The sequence below is a fragment of the Liolophura sinensis genome, chromosome 7, assembly GCF_032854445.1.
Source record: "Liolophura sinensis isolate JHLJ2023 chromosome 7, CUHK_Ljap_v2, whole genome shotgun sequence".
Lineage (NCBI taxonomy): Eukaryota > Metazoa > Mollusca > Polyplacophora > Chitonida > Chitonidae > Liolophura > Liolophura sinensis.
Genome location: NC_088301.1, coordinates 51,176,793 through 51,186,526, shown reverse-complemented (window position 1 = coordinate 51,186,526; position 9,734 = coordinate 51,176,793). Strand labels below are relative to the sequence as shown.

The 9,734-nt window shown below is 35.1% G+C and overlaps 1 protein-coding gene across 1 annotated transcript; it reads left to right on the top strand.

Annotated features, from left to right (window-relative positions):
* Positions 1-266: 266 nt before the first annotated feature.
* LOC135471008 (ADP-sugar pyrophosphatase-like) lies at positions 267-9,455 on the top strand (the record flags this gene model as incomplete). The annotated part of the gene is made up of 9 exons (XM_064750056.1): positions 267-275; positions 1,468-1,535; positions 2,764-2,813; positions 2,999-3,106; positions 3,380-3,475; positions 4,017-4,072; positions 6,195-6,240; positions 7,037-7,900; positions 9,315-9,455. Coding segments are annotated over 8 exons (486 nt in total), but the record flags the coding sequence as incomplete, so codon positions are not given.
* Between the last annotated feature and the right edge of the window lie 279 nt (positions 9,456-9,734).

The following is a 9,734-nucleotide window of genomic DNA, read 5'->3' as shown; positions in this document are numbered from 1 at the left end:
GATGTACAGTGGGGTTTAACAACAGCGAAGCGTTCAACTTTCAGTCGTTAAGTGTTGTTAAGAGGTTAAAAGAAGTCTTTTACGATTGTTTGAAGGGTACCACAGTTGCTTATCGAAGATAGGACACACTCTACGATAAAATTCACGTTTGATTTTTCATTCACTGAAGTGAAGATTTCCCCGTACCTGTGTTAAAGTTGTAACAACATCAACATGTACAGTCCCATGTCCAGAAAACCAAATCAAGGCACGAAGTGTGAATTGTTAAACAAGAGGTTGGTTACTAACTAATTGATACCAGTTGCACTACAAGGTTTAAACTTGTCCCTAGAATTGTATCTTGCTAGTCAACTTCGTGTTACTGTTGTGGGTGTTGTCGGAAAATTGAGCACCATCTCCTATAGCCCCCCCCCCCACCCACCTTATCACCACCAGAATACTTTTTAGTCCCCCTCTTCCTGAACACTTCACTTAGTAGACTTTCCCCCTTTTCAGTTTCTTCCCTGAAAATTTCTGTTGAACAACCCTCTCTCCAATGTATGTCTGGAATATATTTACACTTACCTTCTCTGCATTGTCACAGTGACTGTTGGGAGAGTGCATAAAGTTGCTCTATACTCGATCAGCATTACTTGGCCAGACATACCACAAGAAACTCTTGTCCACAACGAATGTTGGAACATTAATGATGTTGCGGGATGATGCATGACAAGCCAATCCCACACCTAACATATAAAGTCGAATCCTTAAAAAAAAACATCAACAGGCACTGTATGATGCAGGCATTTCGTTTCTGTTCATGTTTGTCACAGCTGTGTTTAATCATTAGCACTTAACACCAGATGGAAATTTTGAATACTGTATTTCACTTAAAGTTAAGTATTTAAAAATGCCCTTTCTGAAGCACATTAAGGCCTTAAAATTCAATGATCATTATGATGTAAGTAAATGTAAGTTTTTCCAAAAACTATAAAGTGGCCCTTTCAGGTGTATGAATCAATCAGAATCAAGCAAAATGTGTTACTTGCAAAAAGCTAATATAGTACAGGTTATCTTAAAGTTAAGTTTATTTCTTATGCAGAATTCAGCGTTATTTTTCTGCATATAGTAGTATTTGTTACCAGCAGACTCTTATCCAGTGGCTTGCCTGTTTGTAAATGAATCTTAATACCAGTCGTCAAGATCTGTCATAAGGGTTCCATTATAATATTAGAAAACCTTTTATATATGTGGGGCTAGCCACAGGAATGGTTAACAATTGCAGGGGTTGCCTTCAGTATTATGTTTTATTTTTTACATTTTCACAATGGTTAATGCACATTAAATGAATTTTAGTTGATATTCTTACAAATGTAATTTTAAGGGTATAATCATTAGTTTTGACTGTGTCATCAAAATATGTTATATATTAACACAAAGAATAGAGAATTCTCATTGTATTTACATTGTGCACTTCTGTTTATCCAGGAAATTTCGCATGGAAAATGGTTGTCCTTGAACAAAATAACATATAAGGATCCAACTGGTCAACAGCGGTGAGTCTGACAGTACATTAATAAGTCATGATATTATATTTACAATAGGGTTTGTACAGGTTCTTAAAAACATTTGACGTTCAAGGCTCATGAAAAGCCTTGAGAGTTGTATTTGTTGTGAACCTTCTTGAGTTCCTGAGACACCGTAATTCTCAATCTGGATGACAAATATTGCCAGTAACATTAAAAGAATACATTAAACACTTGATTTTATTTCATAGGATCGGTATTTGATGTGGCCTAGCATATAAAAGTACAAAACAAACTTCTGAGCTTTGTTTTTGGGGCATAAAATGGTTTTAAACTACAGTTTTCCTAGTTTCTAGGTAGTGTGGTATGGCAATGTCAACGTTGATAGCTGTCAAAAACAGGGAGAGCGTGCTAATTTGAGCCAAAAGCTGCTCCCGCTTTCCCATTATGTTCATAATTTCTGAATGATTCTGACCAAAGCTGCAAAGTATGCATAAAGTAGAGGAGTTCTTAATAAAACAGATTTTTTTTTTTTTTGCCATATCTTTTGTCATTGTCCAAAAAATTATACTCTTCATTTAAATGTACCTTGTCATGTATCCAGAAGTGAAAAAAATACAATGTTAAAAAGACATTTTTAACATCCAAAAGTTTTTTGCAGTAATACGAAATGGGTACTTACAAGTATGTGAAATGGATTTTTTTTTTTTTCTATGCTTTGCAAACCGTGTTATAAATTTATGTTATTGTCTTAGAGGATAACATGATTTATAACAGGGTTTGCAAAGCTACTCTTGTTGTTCGAGTTGTTTATCAGCCAGACCCAGTATCATGATACTGCTGGGCCATGCCAAAAAACCTATCGCTCAGACATTTCTCAGTGTGATGTGATAGAAAACAAGAATTAGGGAGCCATTATCTTTAGCCCTGTTCAACAAATTAAAATAAGGACTGCAAGTTTTGAAACTGGGTATGGTTATCAAGAATAAAAACATCAATACACATCTGTATAAAAATTACCATTGTAATAATTTATGCCATATACTTGTAACTGTAATTATGAAGTATTATACATGTATATCTTTTTTTCCAGTTTTTATCTGGAGGTTGGTTGGACAAATGTTGGGTTGTTTTGCCCTGCAATTTGCCTTATGCTTTATGGGAACAAGGATTTTTTTCAGGTATATAGTAATGAGAGAAAAAACATATAAATTACAATTGTTTTATGACAATAAATATTATCTTCCTTACATTTTAGGGAATGGGAAGCAGTGTATCGAACAACTAATACAGGCATTGGAGCAGATGGTATGATATTGTATTGATAATGATAGTTGTTGAATTCTTAAATCTATAAATATAAAATATTTAGTCAGTTGAAATTAGATCAGTACAAACAGTTTGTTGTCAATCAGTAGAGCAACTTGAAATTATGATCTGGTTAATCTAACTTTTAGTTAAATTCTGATCTGCACTTAATGTTGCTTTTTCAGCTGTTGTTATTATCCCGATCCTCAAAAGATTGTTGAAGTATGACTGCGTGATTCTTGTTAAACAGTATAGACCTCCATTAAAAGGTTATACACTGGAATTCCCAGCAGGTATGATAAATGCAAAGTTATTAACATTAACTTCATGGTTTGTATTGCATTGTTTATAACTACTTGACCCTGAATCATTAAATAAGTGCATAGTTTGGTTTGTTTCTTGTTTTTTTCTCTTTTTCTTTTTTTTGGTAGCAAGACTTATTTACTCCAAAGTCATTACATTCAGAATTATATCTTCACTTTTATAGATAACATTGTTGCTGGGTATTTCTGTTGTCCTTGATATAAGGTTGGTCCTAAGTTATTTGTGATAATTGTATATTTAAGGGCTTATAGATAAGGCCGAACTACCAGAAGAGACAGCAGTGAGAGAGTTAAAAGAAGAGACTGGCTATTTTGGTGTTGCTAAACACAGTTCTCCAGGTAAAGTATACTTCTGCCTATCCTTTTGAACTGAAGAAAAAAAGGAAAATTGTATCTGTTTTGATGATACATTTTGAAATATATTGTCCAAGTTTGTATCTAAAGGTATAAACAGTGTCTTTATTACATAGAATAAAGATGGTTGTTGTTTTAATTACAACATTGCAATTGTGCTTCTTTATAGCACGAGCGGATTGAAAATTGAGAGAACATTTAAAAGCAAGAAATATTGCTTGCACTTGTGATTTGTGTTGTGTGTCTTATTCCACACTACATTTCAGTGGATGACACAGGAGCCTCTCATCAATCAATGTGATCACTGTGAGTTCAAGTCAAGCTCATGCTTGTTTCCTCACCAGCCATATATGAGAAAGTCTGCTGGAAACCTGTGGATGGCCATGGGTTTTTCCCAGGCTCTCTCCGGTTTCCTCCCACTACCGTACTGGCTGCGGTGACATAAGTGAAATATCCATGAATACAATAAAATGCCCATGAAATGAATACATAAATAAATAAATATAAATGAATAATTCTTTTTCAGTGACTTGTCTTGATCCTGGGGTTGGGAATTGTACTGTCAACATGGTAACTGTTGAGGTATGGAATTTCTTCTAAATTCCCCTTGCTCTTAGCCGAATTTGGGGCAATGGTGTCCAAGAAAGAATAATTTAAGCTTATTGTAGCTTACTTTTGAAACACCCTCATGTGATGTCTTCATTGTCTAATGTGCACATGCAATACACATATACATGTTTCAAATACTGTACACTGCAATTCCTTGAGTTCTCATGAAATGTGAAGTACATCAGATGAACTGTTGTGAAAAAAAATTGATTGACACATGTATAGACATGTTCATTCATACAGAGCTTCCTTGCTTTTAGTCAGTCAGAATTCAGTCCACTTCCTTTCATATAGTAAGTTTTAGTTATGTCAGATGGAAGGAAAACAACTCCTAAAACAGAAGTGCTCGCTATCTACCAGAGTAATATTGCCAGGTAAGGTTCCTTATTACTTAATAGTGTGATTGAAATGACTAGTATTGTCATTCACGTAGGTGGAGGCCACTGGTGTTTTATGAGATGCAAGATTTGCTTCCCTTTGTAGATAAAGCGAGAACCCTTGTAAACATCATACATCACACTGGTCTGCATTTACTACAAACTAGTAGCATTTAAGTAGATTAAGATCGTCACACAGCATCAGAATCAAAGAAATGATCCTAATGGAAATATATGTCTGCCCTTGTAAATGTACATACTTGAATGGAAGGTTAAGCTTTGTATTTTTAGCTCCCTAGTCTAGTGTGCACTGGTATTTTCTGATAGCACAGAAAACTTTCTGCTTCAGAAAGCAGGCAGCAGACTTTCTGCTGCCTGTTCCTTTCAATAAAAGCACGTCACTTCACCATTCACAGCAGTGCTTATTGCTGGCGTAAAATGTATCAAGGAATGAATCGGGCCTGAACTTACTATATTAGTACTAAAGAAACCTCTGGTATACACATCTGTAGAAAGCTTTCCACATGATCATGTATATTAGTACTAAGCAGCCTATGGCCATGAAGACACTGGCCAATGCATGTGCCTTCCTAGGCTCAGGCAGAATTTTTAAACCATAAACAGTAACTGTTGTCAGCTAAGTATTTGCTCAACCACCCATAGTACACAGAAAGGTAATCATGGGTAGTGATTTGCATGTCAAAGACCACTCCAGAAAGTTGGTGCTCGCACTCCCCACATTTTTTTTACTACCATACCTCAACATCTGCTCAGCCATTCACAGGGTTGCAATTACACAGATTGCTAAATGCAGTTTGCAAATTGCATACAAATATATGCATGTATACATTCTTCAACCAAGATGGACAATCCAGGTCAATTGTTACGAGGCCAATTCCCAAAATGATGTTTAACACAAACTACCAAAGATCTAGGATAGTATATGAAGTCCGAAAATAGAATGGAGTCCAGGAAAGAGAAGCAGTCAGCAGTTTTCAATGATGTGGGAAAGATGTGAGGTATCTTCCAGACAAATGAGTGAAATCAGTATTCAAACCATGTACCATGCTAGAATATAAGTTGTTGATAAAAAATATGTTTCTCAGTTGCGCTTTGATTGCAGCTGTTCATGTATCCTATGTGGAGATTTAATTCAACACAATGGATATGCGACCGCATGTAAGGTGGAATTAGACACAGTCATGAAGCATAAACTTTAAGTGAAGGCATTTGATGGAATAAGCTTGACACACTAGTTTTGGCAGTAATGACTTGTGACGTTAGTTGAAATCATCACACAAAACGCAGGCTCTAACAAATGCTACAAGGCAGGAACCTTTGGTACATTGCCGTTCAAATAAAACCACTGCCCACAATGACATCTTTTACCACCTCAATGATTTACAACTCTGTAACATATGAAGTTGCTGCTCTGCAGTCTTTATGCATACAATAAACAGTCGTACTTATGACAGTATAATAATTTTGGTCTGTCTTGTTGATTTAATGGAAGATCTTATCCAATTAGAGACTAATATCTGTATATGACTGTGTCATTCTACTGCATTTTGGTTTAGAAGACAGTACTTAAACGTATCACCTCACGTAGCATTATGCAGTTTTATGAACTGCTCAATCTAATGAGCTATTGATGTTCCCTGAATGCCTTCTTATTTTACAGCACATACTACTTTTGTTTTCTTGCAATTTGTTAACAGATTGATGGGGATGATTCTCGGAACAAATCACCAGAGAGCGTTCCAGGTAGTTTTCTTTAATTTTCTTTTCTGGTCCTCTTTAAAGCACCAGTATTTATCATTATTTCGTCGGATAAATAATTTTCTAAACAAGGCAACCATCTTAGATTAGCTTTAGGATATTTTATAATGATCTACCTGACTATAACTGACCATTTGGAAGTCCTAATGGTTAGAGCGTTTGTGTCAAAGTCCAGAGGATATGATCATACCTGGGTCAGATCACACTAAAGAATTTAAAAAGGAACTTGTTTCTGTCTTGCTTGGCAATTAGCACTGAGAGGTTGGATCGAGGAAACCAGACTGGTTGGCCTGGTGTCAGTATAATGTGACTGTGAGGTGTCATGTTTTGTGTCTTCAGCTTCATACATCAGTGGTAGCAGCACTTTGGTGGCATGAACTCGCCATGCTGCTAGAAGACACTGTAGTTGCACACACCAAATGAGTCCTCATATGCATATCAGATATAACTATATGAAAACTTGTTGAGTACGACTTAGAAACCTATGAATACATACATAAATACATACAAACCTGCCTATAATTACCTTGTACTTTGTTTTTGGCCCTCTGTTAGTCGAAGAATAGAAATATCACAAACCTGTTTTTTGACTCTCAATCTATTCTGCTTTGTTTCTTTTGTAGTGTGTAGGTTTAAAGCATGTTTAAAGTATTGATTTAATCTTCAATCTTTTTAGTATTTGATTTTTAAAATACACATTATTGAAAATTTTCCCTTGAGTATGAATACAGAAATTATAATTTAAAATGATGGTTTTATCTGTCTTTGTTTTTCTTTTCAGATGAGACGGGTAGGTACCTGTATTGGAAATTTTCAGCATTAATGATTACTTAAAACTTACTCTTCGTGAATAGATTTTCTTTCGCTTGACCCTTTTATATCCTACAATATATTATGTTATCTTAAAATATGTTACAATTGAACTTCGAATTGTGCTATTGATAATTTTCATAAATAATTTGTCCAGTACGTAAACATTATGTTAATATATTACTAGTATTCACTAATCAAATCAAATTTTCTATGTATATTTTCTATAATTGTCAAAAATACATATAGCTCAAATTATTGCCTTTCAGTAAATATCACTTGTACCTGCACTATTTTATAGAGTTGAAATGTTTTTAAATTTTGAAAAGGTGCAAATGCGACATGGTTTGTAAATTGTAGGAGCTTTATTACTGATTTTGAATAACAAGATATGCTAATAATTACATGTACATATCTTGGGTTTGCAGGTAGCTACTTGTGTGTGGTATATTTATTTATTTATTTGATTGGTGTTTTAGGCCGTACTCAAGAATATTTCACTTAGACTTTTCCCACATATGGCCGGAGAAGAAGTCAGCATGAGCTGGACCTGAACTCACAGCGACCGCATTGGTGAGAGGCTTCGGGGTCATTACGCTGCACTAGTGTGCTAACCAACTGAGCCACGGAGGCCCCGTGTATGGTATAGCATTTGAGACAGCAATATACATATTTAGCCGCAAAAATGTAGATATATTTATGAAAACAGTTGATGAATAACTGGCTCTAATCAAGTCGTGTACATGTATTTGTATGTTTTTTTCCCTTCCTTTTTTTCCAGAGTTCATAGAAGTTTTAAAGGTTCCCTTGGATAGCTTGTTAGACACTCTAAATAGTAAGTATGTGTGTTGATAGTGCATAAATACTGTGTATTTCACTTGCATGTATGGCACAAACACCTGGAGGAACATGTACTACAATGTGAGAGAACTTCATGCAGTAGACTGAGAATATATGGTTTTTGAGTTTCGACAATGGAGCTATTCCTACAGCACAGTAGGGTTACTAGCCTGTCTTTTAACATGGCAGTGATCATGTTTATATCAAAGTACTAACATCACTATTTTTGCAATATTGGGAACCAAAACATAATTCAGTTTAATCCTTTTTAATTATTTTCTGATTAAACATGTTTTACATGTTAAAATTAACAGATTGGCGGAGCCATTCTCATGCGTCCCAAAGGGATGTTACTCTGCTATCGTATCTTGAAACCTGTGTATTGTCAAAGTATAATATATGCAAAATCAATATTCTGCCCAGTTTTTACATACAAAACAAGTAGACCAGTCGTTTTAGCTCTATTTTTCAGAATGATTGTGGCTTAACATTGGCAATGTTTAAGCTATGCTGTAGTGAAACTTTTTAGAAAGATTCCAGCTACTTCACTGTTTGCAAGAACACTTTCAGTATAAGGGTTTTTTTTCAGGGACCTATGAGCACTCAAATATTCTTATCATACAGTCTTAACAAAAAGCTATTGTGTAAAATGCGGTCAAATAACTTTAGGAACAGACGGTCACAGTTTGTTTTATCATTAGGCACTAACATTCATTTCATGTCAACATTGTGAAGGTTGCTTCTGGAAATCTACATCTCTGTGGGAATGTTTTAAGATCAACCATTTTGTGAATATATTTCAAATTTCATTTGGCAAAAGTTGGACTCTAATTTTAGTGGAGCCTACACAGATATGAAAAAAGGTTATTGTAAAAATCGCCTTCTCATGCATCACATGTTTTTCTGAAAGCATAGTTGCATTGGTATATTTGCAAGTCTTTTGAAAATGGCTGGCGATAGAGTCATGGCTGAGTGGCCAAGAGGCTTCTATTTCATTTGCTAGGGCACTTAGCAAGATGGTTCATTCTAGAAAGCCACAGACAGGGAATTCTCAAGAATTTTTTTGGCCCCACTGTTCTCAGGCTTAGGTGTATTGGGGCCATTGGGTGGTGGACAGTACTTTTATTAATGCTCATATAAATGGTTTTATATGAAGTTTTTTTTAAGCTTCATTTGCCATATACATATATGAGATATTAAAACTTGCTCTGCAAGTAAATATCTGACTTAAGGTAGGACAGTTTGTCAGTTTATACTTGGTTTTAGGATCGTGTTAACTCCCTGTCCTTCAGTATAGCTTTCAACACCAATTAATCAACACATGGTCTCTTTCCTATAATAATGCTTAAAAGAAATCTGAAGTTTTCTTTGTGAACCTACTAATTTCTTTTTAATTTTTGTGTTCACAGAATTTTCCAAAGAAGGTGTTGTGGTGGATGCCCGGGTTTATTCCTATGCAATTGCTATGGAGCAAACAAAGAGAAATAAAGCCTTAGTTTCTTCAGTCTCACAGCAAAATTTATTGTCAACTTAAACAGATCATATAACCTGATGTGGCTGGGACCAAAGATAGACATTACATGTAACCATTATCCATTTAGGGATGTTAAGTAGTGAACGTGTGGAAAGCAAAGAATGATTCCTTAATTGAATTTTTTGGAACAAGTCCTTTTTTATCAATAAAGACAGATGTGGAGTGTTGCACTACCATTATTTGGTATACAGTGATTAGGAAACATAATCAAATTGATTGATTGATTGATTGCATACCGTACATTCTTTGGTATCAGGTGCAAACATCATTGTTTGGTGGTTCGTGGTTCCATATG